Source organism: Crocodylus siamensis, chromosome 4, assembly GCF_052110815.1.
Source record: "Crocodylus siamensis isolate JL-2025a chromosome 4, ASM5211081v1, whole genome shotgun sequence".
In the NCBI taxonomy this organism is placed as follows: domain Eukaryota; kingdom Metazoa; phylum Chordata; order Crocodylia; family Crocodylidae; genus Crocodylus; species Crocodylus siamensis.
The window spans coordinates 228,204,023-228,229,154 of record NC_143398.1 but is presented as its reverse complement, the minus strand read 5'-3'; the positions used below and the strand labels follow the sequence as shown (position 1 = coordinate 228,229,154).

The window sequence follows — 25,132 nt, the reverse complement described above, 5'->3', positions numbered from 1 at the left end:
CCTTAAGTACTAACGTCTTCCTGGAACTGTTGAAGTGAACTCAAAAAGTTTAACTTGAGATTAGACCACACACTTACAGGTGTCAGTTTTAAAAAAATTAAAACTTTTTTCCTCTTTGGATGGTCATTTATCTGTATATAACCGATTGGAAATTTGTGATGAATCTACAGAGTCTTCTTTTGAATGTGCTGTAGAAAACTGTTTATGTCAAAGTATGGTTGAATAAAAAAACGGAGAACGATAAAAAAAAATGTAGAGCAATAATGAATAAAAGATTATTTATTTGAAACACAGAGTATGAATATATTTCAAAGCTTTTGTTATATATACAGATAAGTTTGGAAAGAAACTTATATCTCTTACTTACTAGAAATTAGGCTGGGGGAAGGGGGAGGCCTTTTATAGATTACAATACAAGTAGCATATTCAAGCAGGAAATCCCTACTTTGTAATGCTGAAAAACACACAAGTCATATTTTTGAAGATTTATAGTCAAATTCCTTATTTAATCCTCCAGTATGCATAGGTCAAAGATGGATGAAATTGCTTCCATTTGCTGTTTCAGGAAAAATAAAGGGAGCAATCTGTGAACACATAATTAATTCTACTGAAGTTACTTTTTGGGGGGAGCACAGTCATACCACTTCTGCACACTTCTGCCAAGGCATCTATGTCCTGATCTAGGATGAAGAGTGAACATAGGGTATTCACAATGCCACTTGTGACATAGCCGGTACCGGAGCCTAATTGACCATATTAAAGCATTCTTCCCAAATGAATGTATGAACCCACTATGCTCTGGTCCATTCTTTTTTCCTCCTAAAAGTTTCTTTCTTTGTTCCCATTAGTATGAGCAACACTAGCAGTGCTAAGGTAGCCATTTAATGAGTTAGTAGCAAAGGATGCATCATGAGGTGGTTTTGCTCCCTAAAGATGATTTTGAGCAATTGATGGGCATGTCCAGATGAGCACGCATGTGTAGTTTGCAGCACTGCAAACTGCAGGCACCACACATGCAAGGTTTGCCACACTGATGATTTGCAGTGTGGCAGGGTTTTTTGACACCAGGAGATTCTGGTGTCAAAAAAACCCATGCCTGAAAAAAGCAGGGCAATGAGGCACCTGAAACCAGAGCTATGCTCCAGTTGCTAGACAGGCTCCACGTGCCAGATCACTGCTGCAGGAGCCCTGGGAGGCCCCCAGGACCTCAGCTAAGGCTTCTGGGGCCTGCTCCAGTACTGGCCCCAGCCTCCCCTATCCCACCTCGGGCACCCTGCTACACGGCAGACCACGCACGCATGGGCGTTCCCCAGGGACAAGTAGCAGCTGTGTAACAATGTGCCTCTGCTATTTGTCCCTGAAAATGCACGTACACGCTCATCTGGATGCACCCAGTGGGATTTTCAAAACTTCGTAGGCTTTTGATAGCTTTACTAGGCACCTTCATCTTTCATCTGATTCCCATTAAACATTTGTCATGAATGGTTAAAATAGCAGTAGCTCTTGAGGCCTTTTTTATTTTTACGTGCTCTGTAGTGAAAGTTTCTCCTATGGCATTAGCAAAATTTAGGGGCTCAGAGTGAAAACTGGTGTAGCTAAATGTCAACATTGCAACAGATATCATTACTGGTATAGAAAGACAAACCAATTATACTGCTTTAAAAGGAAGGGAGAGAATTTACCATGGTTCAGCTGTTTTGTTTGTCTGCTCTGTCATGTAGTAAGTCGAACTGAAACCACAATACTTGATTATGTGTTTCATTCAAGGATAATTCATTGAGATGTAGTTTCACTTATTGCAGTGTGGGAGCAGACGGACAAAGTAATTACAATGGATCAGCAGACATGTACTCATAGGTGGCAAGTCCTGCCCTATTTCTGAGGGGGCAGTTGGAGGCACCTTTCATTTTGAATCGAAGGAAAAAATCCAAGATTTGAAACAAAATTGTGATACTTTTTCATGACTATGACCAGGCTATTGTATTTACCCACTGTTTTACTTAGGAGATCTCCAGTCACCCATGTTTAACTAGGTGATACCACAATCTGGAGCTGTTTCAAGAAACCAGTTAAACAGTACTGGGACCTTCCCTCCTGTTCTCACATTTATAGCATTTTCTCAGTAAAAGTAGCCTGTCAATTATCTTCTCAGAAAAGTGGACAAAGAAATCGAATAAAAAAAAGAAATCAGGCAACTAATTTATGCCTTTCAAACTTCAATAACAAATTGCACAAAACTAAAGAGTCTTTCTATAATAATCTAAGTCATTGTGAAATCTAGCTCTTCTAGAAAGCAAGTACTTCAGGAAGTGACATGACAGCTGCAAAATAGGTATCTGAGCATTGCTGCACCCCATGACTTTGAAAAAGTAGTTAAATCTCTTGGTGTGTGCCCTGGAATCAATTATTTCTCAACATGAGCATTTGAGGTTGGAGGAAGAGCATTAGCATTTTCTTCATGCTGCATCTTCAGACAGCCCCAAAAGAATAACGTGCACACTGCCAGATTACCAGCATCCAAATGATTGTCTTCATTGTCCTCCTGTTATGTTATCTTCATCTTATTGGAAGCTGCAAAACAGAAATGAGTAGTCTTCTGTTTAAGGGACCATGTAAGAAACAGCCTTGTGCATGTAGGGTCACGAAACAGGTTTAATGAGAAGATGTCCAAATGATTTGTTGTAGTTACCTTATTTCCTTCAGAATTTTTTATGTAATTATGGTAAAACCACTATCCACATTTGTCACAATTTTGACCCAAGCAACAAAAGTGTTTATTATACTTAGTCATACACACATAATGAAGAACAGGGTCTTGAATTAAGCAATGAAATGATGAATGGAATTGTTTCCACAGCATGAACATAAAGAGATATAATCTAGCTAAGGCCAATTTCTGCTTCATCACTCCAACAGGAAAATAGCTATGTTGCTGAAGTCTTTCAGCTTAGCCTCTATTATTTGCAGTGGCGCTTGACAGTTATGGAGTTGGAATTCAATTTCTTTCATCTAAAGCAGGTGTGTCTAAAAACCACTCTGCCATTTCTATATAACGCATGAAGATTGTTGGCTCCCTGCCTATAAGCTTTTCAGTGCACTTATCCCATTTTCATACTGCTGAGTTTGTCCGTGAATATCATCTCAGTTTAAGTACATGAGTGAATCTTCCTGACCTCAGAATAAGATAATAGGTAACGGATAATGTGGAAAGCTTTATTTTATGCTAAAACATACATTCACGAACCCCTTTTGAAGGACAGTTTTATAGAAATCCACATTACGCAGCATGTAAAGATTTTGCCATAAATTTATTATTTAGTACTAGGGAAGGTGCTCCTTAATTTTGCTGTATCGGTATTTGATATGACATATTAACCTTGATATTAGCATCATTTATCCAAATGTGACCTCTATGTTTGACTTTAAAATACTGTAACTTAGGTTCTGATGGCGATGCATATGTTTGCTTGGGTTTATTTAAGAGAGAGTTTGTGCTATGTTTATTTTTAAAGGACTTACAAAATGTCTGCTGGCTTAGTTGGAGTGGGACTGTGACTTTACATGAAAAAATAATGTAAGCATATAGCAATGCTACTTGAAATGATCTTACAGAATTACTACTCGAGGTCAGATATTAAAAAAAATAAAGAGATATTTAAGTGTAAAATGCTACAAGGGCCCTTTCTACAATCCTTAGGCAAAAATGTCCCTGAAGGCAGTTGGAATATTAATTTAGTAATACTGAATAGGGAGGGAAATACTAAGTATTATTATTACAGTCTTGTTTGCAGTCACACCAAGTGTGTTCTGGAAGAACTTGGCAGCTAATGTCAAAACAATTCTACCATCAGGGAAATGTGTTTCCTTTTGCCAGGCTGATATGATCATCGATAGGTGACAAACAGATGTATTATAGTTTGTATATCATTAATGTTCTACAGTCCCTTGTAGGCCTTAGGCAGAATGTATAAGAGAGAAATTGTTTCCGTCTTCGTAGAAGAAGCTTGTCGATGCTCCAAAGAAAGACCAGAATTAACCCTTTGCAAGTTTCCTTTCTTAGTATAGCTGGAGGAGATTTAGAAAGAGTGTTCAAGCATATCCACTCTTTTACAGATTGTCCCCATTTTATTTATCAAGTGATTTTGATGAATATTTTAATGTTTAACCCCACACTTTTTCTGGCTTGTATGCTCAACAATGGTGACTTATTGAAAGTGGGTTTTAATTAAGTCATATACAGGTACATGAAGGGCAAGATATAGCGTGTGTCATATCTGGTAAGTGCATACTTTGCTTACCTGTATAATACAGTGCCAATCGCAGTGCATTACCTGTTGCTTACATTGTAACAAACATTGCCTGCATATCAGTTAAATGCATGAACTGTTTAAGTGCTATGAATAAACTCTCGGCTTCACTTTCTACCTTGAACTAAAAGTGTATTTCATGAACTACGTAATTTGTGAAACTGGCTAGAAGCAGCTCTGATCTGAATAGATCCTGTCAGTATCAAGGCTGCTCTTACAAGCGTAAGGTTCTCAGGGAAGCAAGGTAACAAGCCTTAATGAGGTGTGAAACACATAGATAGCATAGTGGCTTCCTGTAGTTAATGAGCACCTTATGTTCAGGTTACACTGTATATTCTATACACTTTGCACTGTTTGCCTTGAATTCTGGTATGTGCATATTCCAGGTAAGCTTTTTTTAGTTTGGGGGCTGTACATTTAAACTGTACTATTGACATTAAGGTCATTGGCTGTAATGAAGTATTCTACAAGTACCAGAAATTGTTTACAGAATATGTTCTATTGCATTTTCAGGGCATCACCAAAATCAATAGCGTATTTAATCTTTTGAATCTGTTCACTGGATTCATTTTTAGAGAATGAATAGCCTGTTGCTATTCATATAAAAAGGTGAATTCAAATGTCAGGCTGTATCTGTCTCAAGACTTGCCTTTTATATTACTATTATTTTCAGAAGTGGGTTAGACTATTTAGCAGCTAAATCCCTTTGAATAAATGTTCAAATGTTTCAGCAGACTGACAAATGCAATATGCTAATATAGAAACTGGCACTTGGGAACTGCAAGGTGGACCTAAACACAGTTGATCCAAACACAGTTTGGTTAACTTTAATTGTCTTACCAAAGCCTGTTATTGTAACTTCTTAAAAAAGACCATGGTAAAAACCCATGTGAGCTAGAGAGTTTGGAAGTAGTAAACTTCTATTTTTCCATAAAGCTGTCCCTGTAACAAAATACAAATAGGCTAGTGATTATCTTGGTGTCCCTGTTACTCAGTTTTAGCAAGTCTTCATTAACTTTGTTGCCATCCGCAAGGATTGTAGGATACATTGCTAATTTTGTTTGGGCATCATAGTTTTAAAAGCTAGCAGAAGCTTTGTTTTCATGCTTCATGTCCAAACCTGTTAAACTATTCAAATTCAAGTATATTTCAAATTCAAATATACAGAGGTTTATAAGAGAGTGATTACTGTTCTAGCAAGTTCATTATCCCTCTGAGGAATGCTTTTGGCAGACTTCTTTTAGCTGAACTCCAACACAGAGTAAACCAAAAATGTCAGAAAATGAATTGCAAATCACTTGGCAATATAAACATGAAAACTGAAACTAATGTGTCAGATAATTTCATGAAGTGATTCAACCAGGATTGCTCATAGTATAAGAGGTTTCTGTAGGTATGAACTACAGGAAAAAGAAGCACCTTGATTTGAAGAATATCCTGGTCTTCCTAATCTCTTGGCTACAGAAAATTTGTATACACCTTTTGCTTATGGAAACAGATTCTTTTACCAAAGATTTTGCAGAATTATCTCTCCTCCAGCCTTGTTTTCATGGTTTCATATCCAAAAAGAAATGTTTCAATACTACTAACCTTCTGTATGACTACCTCTAATGAACAATCAGACTAGTGACTGGTTTTGAGTGAGGCAAGTCAATTTTCTAAGCAGGATACCTTGTGATAACTTTATATTTCCTACTTCGCTTTCTTTTGTTGGAGGCAAGAAAGGAGATTGAATTAGATGCAGAGGTGTGTCTCTGGAACCTCTTCAAGCAGCTGATGCTGTTTAAAGAGGCTGTCTAGCTGCAACATAATCAAGATGTGACAGACTTTATATGCCAATATTATTCTATCATTTACAGTATTTGAAACTGCATACCAGAAACATAGCAAAGCTTGGATTACAATTTACAAAGCAAAGCATAGGAGTTACAACTAGGAAGGGGCACAAAACCCAGGAAGGAAAGGATCTATGAATATATTAGAAGCTATGGAAGAAAAAAAAAGCATAGCATCATTACCTAACAGAGGAGAGCAAATAACAGATGACATAGTAAGGCTGAAATGTTTAATGCTGTTTCTGCTTCAGTCTTTACAGAAAAGGTTAATTATGACCAGATGTTTAACATGGTAAAAATTAACAACAAGGGGATAGTCACACCGACTAGAGCAGGGAAAGAAGGCAATATTTAGATATGTTAGATGCAGGGCTTGTCTACAGGGGGAGTTTGTGAGCAATAAGCTATAGGATGAATTTACAGTCCACTAGCTACTCCACACTAACTCTCCCTATGGATAGTCTTAGTGTATATTAAGGCTCTCTTTATGTGAAGTAGCTTATTTAAGTCATCAGGATCTGATTAAATTAACCCTAAAATACTTAAAAAAAACCAAACTGAAGCAGTTTCTGAAACATCAGTGATTATCTTAAAGAACTTGAGAAGTATGTGAAGGACCATTCAGACCAACATAGTAACTTTCTTTAAAGATAGGAAAAATAAGGGTCAGAAAATAATAAGACCAGAGAACTATAGGAAAGTAGGGCTAGAAAGGACCTTACTAGGGCATCTAGTCCAGCCTCTGCTTAAGGCAGAATAGTCCCTGACTAGTTGACTTAAAATCCAGTCAGGCTAAAATAAATGATTAAATAATCTATTTATAAATCCTTGGAGGATAATAAGCTGATAGGAAACATCCAACATAGAATTATTTTTATAAACAGATAATTTCATATATCTTGACTTTAACACGGCATTATTCAATGTGAGATTCTTATAAGCAAAATGGAAAAAAATGCTCTCTGGATAGAATATCATAGTGTCCTTTCAATATGTAAAAGGTTGTTTTCTATTTCCACTGAGGGTAGGAGAAGAAATAAGAAGTTTACAGCAAAGGACATTTAGGTTAAGTATTCAGAATAAAAGTGTAGTTAACGAGTGGAATAACTTGTCTAGTGAAGCTTTGGAAACCCCATCTTTGGAGGCCTTTAGGAATAGGTTAAAGTGACATCTCTTAGGATTATTTAGTTATAACTGATTCTGCTGCAGAGCCGGGGATGAACTAGGCAACCTCTTGAAGACCCTTCTACATGTATATGTTCTCTAAGAACACATATTCTTATGTGCACTATTTATATAAGCCTAAAGCTAATAAGTCAGCTTATATTTACTGACTATTTGTATAAAGCTGGGTTTCAAAAAAGAAGGCTTTCTTTACTCCTTTGGTTTCTTGAGAACTCAGTATGATCTGGGCAGTTTACAATAGACTCCAACGAATCATCCATGAACAGCTCTAACTCATCAACTTTTGTATCAGGACTGTTACAGTAGTAGTGGGAATCAGTCCGTCTTGCAAAACACTAGAATTGTGCCGAACGAGGCATCGGAAAGTGCGGTTGGAAAACCTGATTCTTGAGTGACAGTCTCTTCCACATTTGAAGTTCTTATCAAACAACCCTGAATGTGGTGCAGGGTTCTTCCTGAGGTTTCTTCTTTCCTCTACCTGTTGGGCGCTGTGGAGTGAAGGCTTCTTCAAAAGCCTCCATTCCATGCTTGATAGAACGTTTCCAAGCACTTTGATCTTCAGCAGTCTTCTTCCAGTCATTTGGCTTGATGTCCATTGCCTTCATTTCCCTCTTGCAAGCATCTTTGAACTGGAGATAAGGATGGCCACATGGTCTTGTTCCTGTAAAGAGTTTTCCATACAAAAGATCCTTAGGTAAATAGCTATCATCCATTGTCCACATATGATCAAGACATCAAAGTCAATGCCAGCTGAGAAGAGAATGGATGTTCGGCTTGTTGGCACATTCCAGGACAATGTGGACAGCTTTGTCCTTCCAGGAAATTCCTAGGCTGCGGCAAAGGCAAGTGGAAGTTGTTGAGATGTTTTCTGTGAGCAGAGTATATGGTCCAGTATTCCAAAAGGATGCTGATGATACAAGCATGACATACTTTGACCTTCATCTTAACAGTAAGTTTGTTGTTGTTTCATGCTCATTTGCTCAGCACACTTATGATACCTGATGCTTTGCTAATATGGTCATTCAGTTCAGCCACAAGTGATAGAGAGGTTGTTGGTAACAATGGAGGTAATGTATGCAACTTTACATACAATATCCAGTTTGTTTTCAACTATTGTGATCACTGGAGGTAAATCACTGTTATGACCCATAATGTCTACTTGATGCTGATTGTAAGACCAAACTCTTGACAGGCATGAGTGACTGATGAAGCTTTGAAGGACACTCTCTGTAGGAGTGGATTATGCTGAGGAGTTTTAGTAGGCAGCCAATCTTTCTGATAATCGGCAGAGGCCAGGACAAAGGAGATTATTCATTTGTCTGTCTTCTGGGCTTCACTCCTAGACTGATTGCTGAATAGGGTTAAAAATCCCAGTCTATCCTATCATGGAGCAGATGTCAGTTCCACATCCTTTTAGCAGCATTTCCTCTGTCAGGGGTGAGACTAGTACCCTCTCTGTCTGAAGCCATTGACACCCTGAAGGTTGCCATGTTATTTAACTGCTGGCCAGCACTTGGCCAGGTAGTACTGTGTACTGTAAATTTCTGTAACAGGGGAACCTGACCTGACCTTTTATAAGCACCGAATTCATGAGCAACAAGTTAATATTATTGCAGTATAGATTAGAAGGCTGTCTCAGAAACTTGAAAAGGAATGGCGAGGAGGAAGACTGCAAATTATAGAATTACTGGGGAATCCCATGTGACTACAGGCACTGCTCATGGTTTTGTGCTTGTGGATATAAAATAATATTTACAGATTTTTTTGGAAATGTTTATTGTAACTTCTGTTTTACCCAATGTTTATCTGCTGTGTATAATTCATTTGGGGGAAAACTGGGAGCTCAGTATTTGATTTGATGTGTCATGAAATGCAGCAAAGGTACATTTCATTTGTGAACTGACATGTATCACACTGCACACTCACAAGTACAACAACATCCTGAAGACAAGCTGATAAACTTGGTTTGATATCTTCAGAAAGTTAACTCTGGCTCTGCTAAGATAATTCACTTTGTCTGCAGGTGTTTGCATTCAATCATTTTATGTCTAGCTTGACTTTCATATAATGTTAAAGTCTAACTTTTTATATTAAACAAAGCATTTGAGAAAACACAAACCATATTTTCCCAGGCTGCAGTTGACTTGTTTAATAGATCTAAGGTGTCCAGAAAATTTCAACGAGCCTGACTCCTGTGATCTAGACCTACTGCATTTCAGTGCCACTGTAGAAATTGTACTTTTATATGAAAATGTAGCTGTCAACAAAATGTACAGTTAAACTGAATTCTAAGTATAGAGATGTAACAAAATACTTTCCTCTTTTTAAAGTCTAGAGACCCTGACCTAGCACCTAAGTTCAATTTTTAGGCATATCTGGTAAAGAGTCAGTGGTTCCTTTAAAGAGGTCAGTTGCAAAGGACTTATAGCATGGTTGCCTCTGAAAAAGGAAGAAGAAATTCAAGAAGAAAGGTTCTGGAGCCCTGCAGACTGCATTGGTGAGAGGCCATGTTTTGGGGTTGTTTTGTAAGTCATATGTCTGAAGAGTAAAATTAAAAGTAGGGCTTGCATGGATTGTGGGTGTGGTGTTTGTTTTTCCTGAGCTGAGGGAGACAGGCCAGCAGCCTGCAGGAAATAAGAGATGCAGATAGGCATTTGGCCCCTAGAACTAAGGGGAAATTAAGCCAGCTACAGAAAAAGAGAGGCAGAAGGGATAGCTGTTATGAAGAGATAGGATAGACTCCACTCTATGCCTTGCAGTGTCAACATAGCAGAAATAATAGGAACAGCATTATCATATCCAACCAACCTCCTGCAAATCCTGGAGAGCCAACAAAAGTGGGAGCAGGCATAGTTTGCCACTCCAAAAGGGTAGTGGGCACCCCAACATGAAAGATTCATGAAACAATTAGACCAAAAGTGTTTAAGGAGTGGGGTGGCTCAAGGGCACCTTGGCCTTTTGGTGAAACAGGGATGCCTTTCTGAATCTACAGCAACTAAACATCAATACATCTGGAAGGAGAGGAGCGTCCTACCCTTGGTGGTCAGTAGACTGGGAAGGGAACGCTGCATCTTTGTGCACAGACCCTGCTGATTTGAGGAAAAGGCAAGAGTATATCAACATGACAAAATAGGGACTCTGGACCATATAACATGCCTTGGGTTTGAGCAAAGTTCGGGGAAGGGGAAGGTATGTAACAAATTGTCTGCCCCTTTAATGAGTGTGGGGATAGGCCTGGTTTACATAATTTGGGAGGGAATGGCATGGCTCCTATAAAAGCTCATGAGTGCTCAGGTGGAAGGGAGCTGAGGGAAGGAATATAGCTGATCTTGGAGTAGGAGGGTGACACGCGTAGAAAAAAGCCTCTGGACTCTGCTTTAGTTTGGTGTTACTCTGAGCTGTGTATCTGAAAAATAAAAATTGTGCCCTAAAGGAACCATGCCTGAGCAGACATCCTTAGTCCTCGTAGGGTTAGTATTTCTGGGACATGAGGGGTGAGGGCAGGCCAGAAATCTACCAGACATTTAACTTTCTTTATAATATTTTCATAACTATAGACCTCTTCCTTGAATATTACAAGATCTGGTTAATGCATTGTCCCATAAAACAATGTTGACTTCTACCATTTTACTAGTTGAATTCAGTATTTTGAACGTACATCTTACCTTCTTTCCACATGTTACCCCAGTATAGCCACTTCTACAGGCACAAACATTTGGTCTTATGCATCTGCTTCCAAACAGGCACTTCTGCTCACAAAGCGCTGCAAAGAAAAGATCACATTATTTAAAAATACACTTGTTGTAAGAAACATAATTAGGTTGGGAATACTTGGTTGATTTTTCAAATAATATGACAAAGCGAATTATGATTCAAGCTCTGTATTTTCATATGCACGGGGGAAGGGGCTATGAATGTATTCTGGCATTAAGAATTATTTATCATAGGATTTTTCCATTCTTATTTCCATTTGTGTTTATCATTTTACTCGTCTCTCTTTGTCCTAATCTCAGTAATGATGAGGCTAGAGAAGATGGTGCCAAAACAGTCAGTTAATCACAGTGGGAAACGGATCAGCATAAGGCCTATTTTTCAAAGCCAGGATGAATTGTAGGCTGTAATGGTTGGGGTCAGATTTGTGCCAAAATTGCTTTTTTTTCTTGTTCCAATAGAAATAAAATGGCAGTTGCTAAAAAAATAAATAAATAAAAAATATCTTTTCTTGAGTTGAGATGAAAAGATGTGTTAAGTATTTACTCCCAAAGGCTATGTTACTGCAATATTTTAAAAGGGGAGGAGGAAACAGGGCTATGCAGTTTCATGAATTGCATATTGTGAACTCTGTAAACCTGGATATAAGGACATATAATTTCCAGCTTTTAAAGAATCAGTGACTGGCAATCTATTCCAAGTTAAAACATAACAGTAGTTTTCCAATTTGATGGGTTACAATATAGGTGTTCTTCACTTTTATGATCTATTTTAATCATAGCAGCACCTGCTTAAATATATTCACCTAATAAAACAATCAATCAATGTTTTCTTAAAGTAAAAGTGAATTACCAACTTCTAGCCAGTTTTTCATTCTAATTAGCAGTGTATGCTCTTATGACATTGTTTTGGCATGGAAAAAAGAGAACAGCCAATTTATAAGGCACTAATCCAAGAAGAACACACGTCGTATTATTTTAATTAAACTTCCTGAGTTAAACTTTCTAAAAGATATTCCAAAATACTCTGTTCTAGTTGCTAGGAGTGGAACTGAATGTTTTGGAAACCAGTTAGACATAATTCTACAGGTGAATGCATATACACACAGTTTCATGTTTCCTTCTGGCGGAGGCCTATAGAAAGTCACTCTGCACACACCGTGAAAAGGGAAGTGAAAATTAAGGACACACCAATCTATCTAGATTCTCATACCATCTTCATTACCATTTTATCCAAGCAAAATACTCCATTTTGCAGTTAATATATTTATAACTGCCAGATAGACTGCCGTATAAAACTCAATATATCTACTTAAGAAAGTTCAAGTAAATCAGCACTCCAAGAATTTTAACCCACTCTTCTGGAGAGTCAGGCCAAGACTTTCAAAGTATATTGGTTAAGGTTACCAGTTGTAGCTGTGTTGGCCTAAGAGCACAGGCAGACATGGTTCTTTCGGTAAACCCGATATCTTTTATTAGACCAACTAAAATAGTTGGAAAAATTCTTCTTTGCAAGCTTTCACATACAAACACCCTTCTTCAGGAAGAGGAAGCCTCGCAGTTGTTTTCTGCAGACACAGCCCCTGACTACTGAGACTTCCACCCAGGTTGTGGTCCGGCTCTTCAGGCACCGCAGTCCGCATGTCCCTGCCAGGGACAGCCAGATGTGGGAGGGCTTGTGGTGTGAGAGGTGCCTCCTGGTAGATCCTCTCATGAATCAGGGAAGGGAGCTTCAGGAGGAGGTAGATAAGCTCAGCAGCATATTTGAGCAAGAGACCTTCGCAGATCCAAGGCACAAAAGGGTGCCTGCATGTGTGTGGAAGGGCTGCTCCAATGTGCTGTAATTACAGTGCATCTGGTTACAGCATGCTAATTAGCCTGCTCCAGCAGCTTCCGTGTCTCATGTATCAGTGTTCCCACACTTCAAAATGGCATTGAATGAGCTTTAGTTAAAGTGCCCCGGCTGCCTTTTTGAAGTGCAGGGTTGCTGATATAGAGCTGCTGCAGGTGCTTTAATTAGAGAGGCTCATGGAGGCAGTTTAATTTAAAGTGCCTCCCTTCCCCTGGAGCCTGTGTAAAAATGCCCAAAGAGACCTCCAGCATCATGGAAGAGTACCAGCCAGACAAAGCACTGGAAGCCCCAAAAGACACAGATAGTGTGGAAATCAGAAGCTGCCAGCTTGTCACCTCTGGCAACAGACAGCACTCCTCTTCTGAACTTGCAGCTGTTTAGCTAGTGAACAAGTACAAAGCTCTGGCATTAAGTGAGAAGGAGCCCACTCTAGTGGCAGGAAAAGTGCAAGCCATGCTCCTGTAATGGTGGGGTGGGAAAGGGGAGAACTGAGCCTACTGCTTCCTAGGAGAGGCAATGTGTGGTGGTGGTTGGTGACTCCCTCCTGCAGGGTGCAGAGGGATCTACCTGCCTGCCTAACCTCTTGGCTTGGAAGTTGTGCTGCCTGCCAGGAACCTGTTTCTGAGATATCACAGAAAAGTTGCCAAGATACATCCAGCACATCCTATATTATGTTTCCATGTGGGCACTAATGATACTGCCAGGGGTGTCCTAGAGCAGATCTAAAATGACTACATGGCTGTGGTCAAAATGGTGAAGGTGCCAGGGGCCCTGGCGGTTTTCTCATCAATCCTGTCAGTCAAGGATAAAGCTCGAGCTAGAAACAGACACATCTGGGAAATCAACACATCGTTGTGCAGATGGTGTCACCAGCAGAGCTTTGGCTTCTTTGACCATGCGTAGTGCTCCAAGAGGATGGACTTCTAGGAAGGGCTGGGGTCCACCTGATGACGAGAAGGAAGAGTGCCTTCGCATACTGGCTTGCTAACCTGGTAAGGGGAGCATTAAACTAGGTTCACCAGGGGATAGAGACAAAAGTCCAGAGGTAAGTAAACAGTCAAGGGGTCTGGTTAAAATGTAATAAGGGGAATCAGAAGCCTAAGCAATTTTCTCAGGGAGAAGACAGAACAATCAATTAGATACCTGAAGTATTTGTTAAAGCAAGAAGCCTGGCAAACAAACAGGAAGAATTGGAGGTCCTAGTAAAATCACAGAATTATGATCCAATTGGAATCCCAGTGGGACAGTTCACATGACTGGAGCAAGATCATGGATCATGTTCAGGAAAGATAGGCAAAGGAAAAAGTGGGGAGGGGAGGAGGTGCTGCCCTGTATATATACAGGATGTTCATATGTTCTGAGCCACAGTACGAAGTGGAAGGTATGCCTATTGAAAGCCTCTGGGTAAAAGGTCAGAGGGGAGAGCAGCAATGGGGATGTCATGGTGGGCATCTGTTACCTGTCACCAAAACAGAAAAAGAAGGTGGACAATGCCTTCTTTAAACAACTGAAAGACATTTCCAAATTTCAGGACTTGGTTCTCAAGGGTGACTTTAACTATCAGAGCATCTGCTAAGAGAGTAACACAGCAGTCCCAGGAAGCCAGAACATTCTTGAAGTGTGTTGGGGATAACTTTTAGATACAGATGGTAGACAGACCAACTAGGGAGGAAGCCGTTCTTGACTTACTGCTCACAAACAGGGAGGAATTGGTTGAGAATGTGAAGGTGGAAGATAACTTGGGTGACAATGACTATAAAATGCTACTGTGAACAGAAAGGAACAAGGTGATCAGGAACAGCCAACATATATTCATCAACAGCCAGTAGTGGATGTGATATAATTTGACTTTAGCAAGGCTTTTGGCATTATTTCCCACAACATCTTCATTAACAAGTTAAGGCAATACAGACTAGATTAAAGAACTCTAACATGTATCATCATGCTCAATGAATAGTCATCAGCAATGGTACTGTGTCTAGTCGGGAAGAGGTATCAGGTGGGGTTCCCCAGGTGTCTGTCCCAGGTCCAGGATTGTTCAACAGCTTCATGAATGATTTTGATGATGGGATTGAGTGCACACTTGGCAAATTTAAGGATGATACCAAGTTAGGTGGAATTGCAGATACTCTGGAGGGTAGGACTAGGATCCAGAATGACCTGAACAAACTGGATAAATGGTCCACAATCAATCAAATGATTTAGCAAGGTCGAGTGCAAGGTCTTGCTCTTCAAATGAGATAATTGGATGCATAAATACAAACGGGAGGATGACTAGTCAGGCTTCAGTACTGTAAAGAAAGACCTGGTGCTTAAGTTGAATATGAACCAACATTGTACTCTTACTGCAAAAAGGTCAACAGCATTCTGGATAGTTTTAACAGGAATTTCACTTGCAAATCAATGGATGTGATTCTTCTGCTGTTTTCAGAAGTGGTGAGGCCTCACCTGGAACACTTGCCCCACACTTGCCTGGGAAAAAAGATTTATGAAGGATGACTTGCAGAACTAGGGTTATTTTAGTTTGGATAAGAGAAGATTAAGGGTGGGATTTGATAATGGTCTTCAAATACCTTAAAAGTGATTATAGAGAAAATGGCAATAGGATTTTCTTTGTGGCCTCAGGAGGCAGGATTAAGAACAATTGCCTCAAGATGGGTTAAAACTTAGGAGGAACTTTCTGACTATGAGGATGGTTAAGCATTGGAGTTAGATACCTAGAGAAATTGTGGAATCTCTATCCTTGGAAGTTTTCAGGAGTAGGTTGAACAGCCACTTGCATAGATGGTTTAGTCATGGGTGATCCTGCCTTAAGCAGGGAGCTGAACTAGATGACCTAGTAAAGTCCATTCCAGTCCTATTTTCATATTTATCTATAATTCTATCATAAGTTGACATGTTATTACAAGAGTTGGTCAGGAAATTGTTGATGATACATCTTTTGTCAGAAAATGCCATCTAGCTTCTGGGCCTGGGTCTGAACTGGGTAGAAAAAGAATGAAAAATCTAGTTCAGGATTGTGCACCTTCAGACAGCTGCTCCCGTGGGGGTTGCATGCCATGTGGGCTGCACTAGCTTAAGCTACAGTCCCCCAGGGGCACACACTGTGCAGGTTCCCTGGCCTCACCCTTAGCTCCCTGGTGTAGTGTGACCTCCCACTGCACCACGTTGCATGGGTAACCTAGGGCCACAGACTTCTGTGGCAGGCTACACAGTGCCACCCCAGCCCCCTAAACCTGGGGAAGAAAGTGGAATCCAAAGGAGGGAGAGAGAGGTTGAAGCTAAAGTGTTGCAACCAAAGTGATGGGGGGAGTGGTGGCCAGGTGGGACCTCTGAGGCTATAAACTAACCCCCTGTAGGTTGCCAGTTAGACAACCCTGGTCTAGTTTACAAATATCAGAAGTGACTGCTGCAATCAACAGCCTCTGGCTATTCTGAGATCCTACACCAACCCTATGCAATGCCTACCCATTATCAGGAAGGAAAACTATGAATGGGGTAACTGCATGTGATGTGAGTGATACTAAGGCAGTGGAATGGTGAGAAGCAACAGAAAACTCATTTCATGGATTCATAGATTGTTAGGGGCTGGAAGGGACCTTGCAGATCATTAGGTCTAGCCCCCTCCCCAATGCAGGAAGACAGCTGGGGCTTAGGTGACCCCAGCGAGGTGACTATCTAGTCTCATCTTGAAAACTTCCAGGGTAGATGAATGCACCACCTCTGGAGGGAGTTTATTCCACAGTCTGGACACCCTGACCGCGAAGGAGTTTTTCCTGGTATTAAGCCTGAAGTGGCTTTTCAGGAGTGTGTACCCTTTGGTCCTGGTCTTCTCCTAGTGAACAGTTGTTCACTGAGCTCCTGATGCACTCCTCTGATATAGTGGTAAGCCGCTATCAAGTCCACTCTCAACCTTCTCTTCTTTAGGCTAAAGAGGCCCTGGTCCTTCAGCCTTTCTTTGTATGGCTAGCCTTACAAGTCCCTAATCATATGGGTGTCTCTTTTCTGGATTCTCTCAAGTTTTTCTATGTCCTTATTGAAGTGCGTCACCCAGAACTGGACACAGTACTCCAATTGTGGTCTCACGAGTGCTGAGTACAGCGGGAGTATCACTTCCTTAGCTTTACATGAGATGCATTGGTTGATGCATGTTGTTTGCCCTGCTGAGCACTGCCTCACACTGATGGCTCATATTCATACCAGTGGATATATGTAGTGGGTTCAGGGGAGTGCTCGTGCACCCCTGAGAGCACTGGTGCACCCTCTGTCAGGCCATGCTCCCCGCTTGGGTGATGGGCAGGGGGGCAGGTGGGAGCACCAGTGCCCCCCCCGTGAGCATTGGCCGGAATGAAACGGTGGATGAAGTGGCTGTGGCACTCCCAGAAATGGCCATGACCAGTTCTGGGAGCTCCACGGCCCCTTTCAGTGAGTGTGATTGGCCGTGGGGGACCCCTCCCCCTCCCAATCAGTGAGATGGCCCTGAGGGGACCCCCCCCAGCTGACTGGTCACTGCAGGGGGGGCACATGCCTCCCCCCCCGACTCGAGGGCACCAGTCTCCCATGATTCATACAATGGTCAATCATTACCTGTAGGCCCCTTTTGGCTGTGGTGCAAGCCAAGCTGTCACTGGTGAGCCTGTATATATGTTGATGGTGTTTGCCCCCAGATCGACCACTTTATACTTGGAAGTGTTCAACTTCATCTGGTTCCAGTCTGCCTAACTCTTGAGCCTGTCCAGGCCCACCTGTATCTGCTACCTATGTTCTGACGTGACCACACTGCCCCATAACTTGGTGTCATCTGCAAACTTGGTAGTGAGCTTTTCACTCTCCCATCCAAATAATTGATAAAGATGTTGAAAAGCACCAGTCCAAGCACAGACCCCTGAAGGACACCCATATGTCTTGGGAGGTGTAAAATCAAACCAAACAAGGAGCTGTTCTCTACAGAGAGATCAGAGAGCCTAGCAGACCTTCCTCTATCTCTAATTTCTTTGATTCTCAGACGATTCCAGAAAGAGAAAAAAAAAGTAAAAAGTAATATTGAAATGGGCAAACTATGTCCCTTCGCTCCCCATGGTACTGCAAAAAGACAAGCACGTGGTTAGGGAAAAAGTTAAAATATTTCAAAAGAAAATTGGAATTGAAATCACAGAGGATAATAACAGAACCAAAGACCAAATGAATATTTCATAAATGTATTTACAAGGGATGCTAAGCCACTAAACACTAAAAATGACACAGACCGTGTATGTGTTATCCTGTACACTCAGTGAGGAAAATCATTTAATAAGCCAAGCTTATGTTAAAATTATAATCAATAAATGCGCAGTACAAAAAGGGATTTATCCCCACGTGTTAAAAGAACAGAACTGTAATTTGCATGCAAATGACAATCTTTGAGGGGTCTTTTTAAAGATTGAAAGGGTTACACAGAAAATGTAGAAGCAAGCATGTCTAAGACACCATTCAGAGCGAGGGAGTGAACAAGAATGCTCAGGAAATTATAAGGCTATAAGCTTGACACTTATAACATGCAAATAAAGAGAAGATATTCTGAAGGGCAAATGAGAATCCAGTATGTGTTCAATAATATTAGAACAGCAGATAACAGCCTGAATTTTAATGCTGAGGATCTCTCATGACTATAACTTTTTTATATTTTATAATTAATTTTTAGGCTCGGGTTATAATTCTACTTTCTGATCTATGAACACAGGCTCCTGTGCCTATAGAAAAACCCTTTGACTTCACTGGCATTCTGATTTGGCATGAATTTGCCAGCGTGAATCAGATTGTAGGACTGGACCTTCATTGTTTTGATTTAGTGATCCTTCCCAGTACCTAAAAAGAGGGAGAGAGGTGTCTGTGTGAGCACACAAAAGAGGAGGCTAGAGGCAGCCAGAAAGTGCTTAGAAGGGGTCTCAAATCTAAATAATTGGAAGAAAGCTAAAATGGCCAGATGTGGTGGTCAAATAATTTAGCTTATAGAACTTTTAGAACACTTTTGGTTATTAAATAAGAGTGCCAGGTAGAAAATGCTTATGGATTTAGCATGGAAATGCATTTTTAGCCTTGACGATGAAGCTGCTACTAATATTTCTGTGGTTAGGTCATTCTGAACACTTGAAACAACTTATCTTTCAACTTGACTTTCTGAAAGGTAATTTCCCTAGGCCTGCAATAAGGTTTGAAATGCAACCATTAATCCTTAATACCGTCAAGATTATAGATATCTATGCACCTTATTTGTTGTAAATGACTTCTTTTATCGATCTTCTCTCAGCAGCTATTCTATTCAGCTACAGATGACTGGGGAAGAACACTACTTTGTTGACTGACCTTTTTATTTAAAGCCTAATAGAACAGGAGCGCTGTATCACTGTATTTCATTCATTGCTATTGAAACACAGGATTCTCTTTCCAAGCTTTATCCTTGATAAATTCTGTGATATACTGGTACTCACTAACTGGTAAAACTGAAGAGAAGATGGTGGGTGCAGTGGTCTGATTATACCATAAAACATTGCTAAATTCAGTGCCATGGTTGCACGAGAAGTGAAATACTTCTTTTTTGCTTGTATCATAACATTCTTACAGTACTAATCAGCAGAACTGTTTCATGATGTATAAACCAATTAATCTGTTACATTTACAGCTGGTTACAGCATGAGGTATTCCTCTCTGTTGAAGTATTTTCAATACATGAAGCAGATAAAATCACTCAGATTTAGACTGAGCTAATTGTCATTGCAGCAGCACTGAGGTTGTTCTTTGGTTGTGTTTCAGCTGGCATTGCTTGATGAAATGCTATGATCTATATTAATGTTCCTCTTCTCAGGTGAAACCCAGCAAAGCGGGTTTGGAGCCATTATTAGTGTTTTTAATTATTGAAATTAATTGCCAGGTCTCTAAAGCTGGTATATGCCACACTTTATATTTTTGAGTTTTAGGGAAGACTGAGAAGCCCATGACATGGCATCTCTAACTACACTGATATTTCAAAAGGTCTTTCTGAAGATTCAGTTTGGCTTTAGCCTTGGGTGAGACTGCACTGCTCATGTTAATCTCTCTCTGCAGGGGGAGTTCAATCAGGAAACCAGAATCAGGTAACATTTTAGGTCTGGTAGCTGACTTTTATGCCTTTGACCATGACGTGTTGTTGGCCTTCCCCCTCCATCTGCTCAGGAACCTGGGGTGGGATTTTTATGGAGAGTGCTCTGCTTTCTCTTTTTCCTCTAATTGAGAATAGAGAAAATACTGAGAAGATGGCTGTGCTTGTATGAGCAGAAAAAGGGCAGGCAGTCCAAGTGCTAAGCAAAATATCTAGAAAGCTTGTAGGTTTAAATTCTGAAAGGCTTGAACAAAGCAGCTTTGAACAGAGGAGCCAAATGCATCCTTGATATGATTCCAGTGGTTTCAATAGTTGTGCAGTGCCTCAATTTGGCCCATAGTATGCATGGCTGCCTGGTGCTAGGAAAAGGGCCAGAGTAATACCAGTGTAATAACATAGGGTAGAGTGGTAACCAGTGTTTAGTTCCAGTTCTTGACCTTACCATTAGCAACTTGGCAGTGCCAGCAGCTACAGAGGTGGACATTTCTGTGGGCACTTGGGCAAGCTTGTCATGTTCATGTGTGCATTTTTTTTTGTATAGAATCCTGGATATTCGTGAATGTATTCCTGTATTCACAATACTGAAATCCAGTCTGCTTTTTCTGGGTTTCACTTCTGTGGGAAAAAAGCTTTTTATACCTAACATCTGAGACAGAAAGAGAGAGAGAGATGATTTTCTGGTTCCACTGCCTTATCCCTGATGCACTACTGAACACCGTAGAGCAACGGTATAATCAGGTACAGACATTACAGTTTTATCGGTATAAGTGATCAGGGTATCACTTGTATGGGTAAGTTATACCCATAACAGAACAGAAGTTTGGCGCACATAGATTGGTTTAAAAATGGCAGAACCGGGTTTAAGATTTCCCCCACCAACACCCCAGCCCTGCACCCACCAAAGGGTGAATGCGTGTTCTGTTTACTACCGATCTAAACTACGTCACATACAGAAAACTGCATAATTTAGATTGATTTTGCCCTCTTTTTTTGAATGTCTGTACCTAGCCTCTAAGACCCAACCATCTACTCTCCCACAATAGTCTGCTTTTTTTTTTGAATAGCAAAATTCCATATTCTTAATGGTCATCATTTAGATTTGCTCTGAGACCTGGAAGCAAAGCGCCAGCAATTTTTGGACAAAAAGCTGATTAAATTGTCCATCTCATTGAAAAACACTGGGATAAAATAGTAAAAGCAGAGTGAATGTCAAGTATACTGATTTGGAACTGTTTTCAAAGGGCCTGATTAAATAAAGGGAAAGAAATTGCCTCGGCTGTTCAACTTGTATGTCTGTTGTAAAACAGCAGAAACTGCTAAAAAAATATTGAGTCTTGTTAGTCTCTCACAGTGAGGAGCTGGCTTTATTTATACACCTAATGAGCTAAACCAGAAATGTGTCATCAAATAATAACAATTTTGAAAAAAAATTCAGAAAAAAAAAAAAAAAGAACCAATATACATTTGGAACAAAGCAATAGTTATAAAACTGCTGGGACTTGACTGGAACAGAAAGAATACTTAATTAAGCAGTGCAAGAAAAGGAGTGACCTTTAAAGGGGGCGATGTGCTGATATTTTACTTAGACCCTCAAATTTATACTGTCCTTCTACTTCAGTGTTAGCAACATGCATGAATTAGAAAGAAACACTAGCTACAATAAGTGTTCTTCTCTTCCAAGTGCTGCAATCCCATCACATCTGGAAATTTCCCCATCTCACGAGCACTCTGAATGTGCGATGCTTGGAGCCACGAGGTTATTAAAACAGAACTTTTAAAATCTAGTTTTAAAATGCATGTTCTGTTTTCACATCATTCCACATGGAGAGGGAGAACAGAATGATTGGTTTTTTCTTGTGTCTAGCTCCTTCTTTTTTCACTTTATTTTGGTGGCACAGTAAAGGGCCAAAGAGGCATGTACACTGTCTTTTTTTATATGTATTTGTGGCTATATGGTCAGTTCTCTTCTTTTTAAACAAACAAGCCAAACACAGTGATGTCATCCTTTTAAGTAATTGAGGGCCCTCCTTCGCCTCTTCTACTTGAAATCAATAAGGTACTGAACTGCACAAATAAGGGAGGCAAAAACCCGGTGCTAAGTATTTAATAATTACCTTGTTCATGGACAATAGAAAATACCTGCAGTACATTTATTGCCTGTATCTGTATCCCAGCATGGTTGGCTATAACACTGCTATAATTAAAGAAGTACTTACGAGTCTGGCATAGCAGTCCTGCCCAGCCTTCAGTGCACTCACAGATGTTTGGACCTATACATTCTCCACCATGCAGACACTTCTCCAGACATGCAGCTAAACAGAACAACCAAAAAGCAGACAAATGAGAAGGCCTACCTGAACCCTTATTCCAAGCCTGGAGTATGACTTGCTGGAATTTGTTTCCTCTGTTCATTTTCAGGACTCAAAAGAAGCTAATGTGCGTTCTTCACAAGGTAATTAGCATTGTGGATTTTGGTGATATTAAATTCTTTCCAAGTCAGACTGGCTCTCTCAGTCTGCCTGGCTGTCTGCTGGAGGCACCATTAGCCCTTGTGTCCCACTCACTCATAAATTATTTTCTATTAAATCAATTGCATACTCATGTTTGCCTACAAATGAATAGGATATGGAGTTCAGCTGTATCACTGTTTAAAGTTTGCCACTGACATTTTAATTTATATATAGAAAGACTTCTAAGAGTTGGCATGAAAAGTGTAGGGGGGTCTGTCTGAAACTTCATGCAGACTCTCAGAAGGAATGATCAGTTCTGTACTTTAAGACCAGTGGTGAAGTTTACATCATGCTGATTCTCAGGCCACCCTCACCATCAGGACTCAAGGGGTGAAAAGCCAGTATAGTAATGTTTTGCATGCAGAGTGTCATCTTGATAGGAAATTTATTCGCCTTATCTGCCAACATCATCATAATGAATAACCATGTAATGAAATATATTCTCTGAAACATTTTAAAATCAGAATATATTTTTAAAGTATTTTTCCCCATGTAAACTGCAGTTACATGTAATACAACAGAGTGTAAGAACACATCAGTAACCAGAATTATTCACTGAAATGTATCTGATGACCTTGAGCGTATAAAGCTTTACTACAGGCTTTAAATAGTAAAGTATTTTGAAATATATGGCATTTCTCAGTAAACTATAACAGAATATGTATAGCTGTTAAAACATAAAGTTTGCTTCAGGTTTAATACCATAAAAAGAATTTCCATAAAAATATGCATAACAAACAGCTGCATGGGATAGGGCTTGAATTTCCACCCCCACACCTTTTCTTGCAAGCATTGAATGTTTATAGCATTTTGCATTACCTGTACATAAAACTGTTTTCTCCTCACACTGCTGAAGCAGCAAAATAAAGTCTAGCCACTATATAGTTTTCTAATGTTAAAAAAGGATTGCAAATTATGCTGACTACCCTAACTAGCAAACAATATTGTGTTTGATGGGAGGCAGAGATACTTACGTTTATGACATCTCTTGCCTCTCCAACCAGATGGACAGTCACAGACATCTGGACTTATACATTTCCCTCCATTCATGCACATGGGATCGCAGACACCTGCAGTTACGTTTCAAATGAAGAACTGGGTATGAGGAAATAATGTGCAGACAGACTTGACTTCAGGACTTATTTACATCATTTCATAAGGTTAAGTTGGTTGTAATTAAAAACAAAAAGTAATTTGGATGTAAAAGTGTGAAACTCAGGGGCTTGATAGCTCCTGTAAACCCTTGTAGAATCTGCTGAGCTCTGTTATGTAGAAAACCTTTCAAGGAGCCTTCAATAAGAGTAGCCTCACCAGAGAAATGAGAGAGGCATTAATTACAGTGATTCTCGAAAAAGCAAACAAGAAATCTTCTGTGGCAGCTGTAGACAGACCAATACTACTTATTCCTGTTGGCTGCCAAATTCTTGTTTAAGCTTTCACCTCCTGATTGGAAAACATGTTCTCAGACATATATCTGGATCAGAGAGGACTTGCACAGAACAGATTAGCTTCTCACAATTTCAGGCAAATTTTTGCATTTTATCAATCAAGGCTAAAGACAAGATAAGTCTATAGTCCCATTTGTTTTGATATATGGTAGTGCTGTACAACAGTGTTAAAATATTTAGTTTTTCACTAGATTTATTCATGCGATAAAGACATGAGATGCATCTTTATCTGGGCTGCAGTCAGCATAAACTGGATAACTTTGTCACTCTTTTTAATTAGGAGATTTTTCAGTTCCTCCTATGCCCTGCACTTACTGCCTTTGTTCTGGAACTTCCAGGAACCACATACAAACACCTTGCCTGTTCAAGCTTGGACGGCACCGAGGTATATGAATACTATTGAACTTAAGTCCTAAAGGCAGGATTCCAAAAAGATCTTGGGCACCTGGATACCTTGAACTGCCCCAGTCTTGGCAGGGCTGAGCATCTCAACCCTCAGCTCATGCCTAAGCTGAGCTGGGTTCCAGAAAATAGGTGTTCCTTTTCCTAAATGTCTGATGGCCCCCAAACCTGAGAGGCATTCTCAGAGTGCGCCAACCACACTCTGAGGGGATGCATGTTGTGAATGGTGTCCCCACAAAATGCATGTCCAAATGCACATTTTCTTTTAGTTAAAAGATGGTTGGCAGGTCATTCTTGTTACGTAATAGCTTAATATTTAAAGCATTTATCCAGGAGGTAGAAGACTCAGGTTCAGTTTCCTCCACAGCCTAAGGGTTTCAAAACCACTTTTCCTAGGAGGACGTATACCCCAGGGTTAGGGACAGACATTCAAAATGCCTCAGCCTGAATTGTTTCAATCTTTGCAGGTTAGTCTAACCTGCAGACATTAAACCAATTTGCAAGTGGATAGACATTCACTTTTGAATCAGGAAATGCATACACATACCTGCTGTGGCTTCAATTAGAAGGCAGGAGGTGCTAGAGCAGCCCTCCCTTCCCTTTCATAGTGCTGAGCTGGGGGTGTAGCCAGGCCCTGGCATGATGCTCTTGTTAGGGAGGGGTATAAACCCCCACCCTCCCTGCACTATTCCAGGCTTTTCCCTACTTGCTGCTCAAGGTGCAGGAGTGTTGCCAGATCCTGCATCTATTGATGATACCAAGCTTTTCA

At 40.2% G+C, this 25,132-nt stretch overlaps 1 protein-coding gene across 4 annotated transcripts in view; it reads right to left on the bottom strand.

Moving 5' to 3' along the window:
• Window positions 1–269: 269 nt before the first annotated feature.
• Window positions 270–25,132, bottom strand: part of LOC149867628 (von Willebrand factor D and EGF domain-containing protein-like) — a 350,434-nt gene continuing 325,571 nt past the window's right edge. For 3 of the 4 annotated variants that reach the window (XM_090045828.1, XM_090045829.1, XM_090045831.1), the window contains 4 exons: window positions 23,488–23,583; window positions 22,220–22,315; window positions 10,993–11,090; window positions 2,643–7,988 (listed from right to left, as the gene is read on the bottom strand). In XM_090045828.1, the coding sequence (XP_089901954.1) occupies window positions 7,929–7,988; window positions 10,993–11,090; window positions 22,220–22,315; window positions 23,488–23,583 (350 nt within the window). In that variant the 3' untranslated portion in view covers window positions 2,643–7,928. Of the gene's footprint in view, window positions 2,572–2,642; window positions 7,989–10,992; window positions 11,091–22,219; window positions 22,316–23,487; window positions 23,584–25,132 lie in introns of those variants that run through there. The other variant, XM_090045830.1, reaches the window with a different exon arrangement.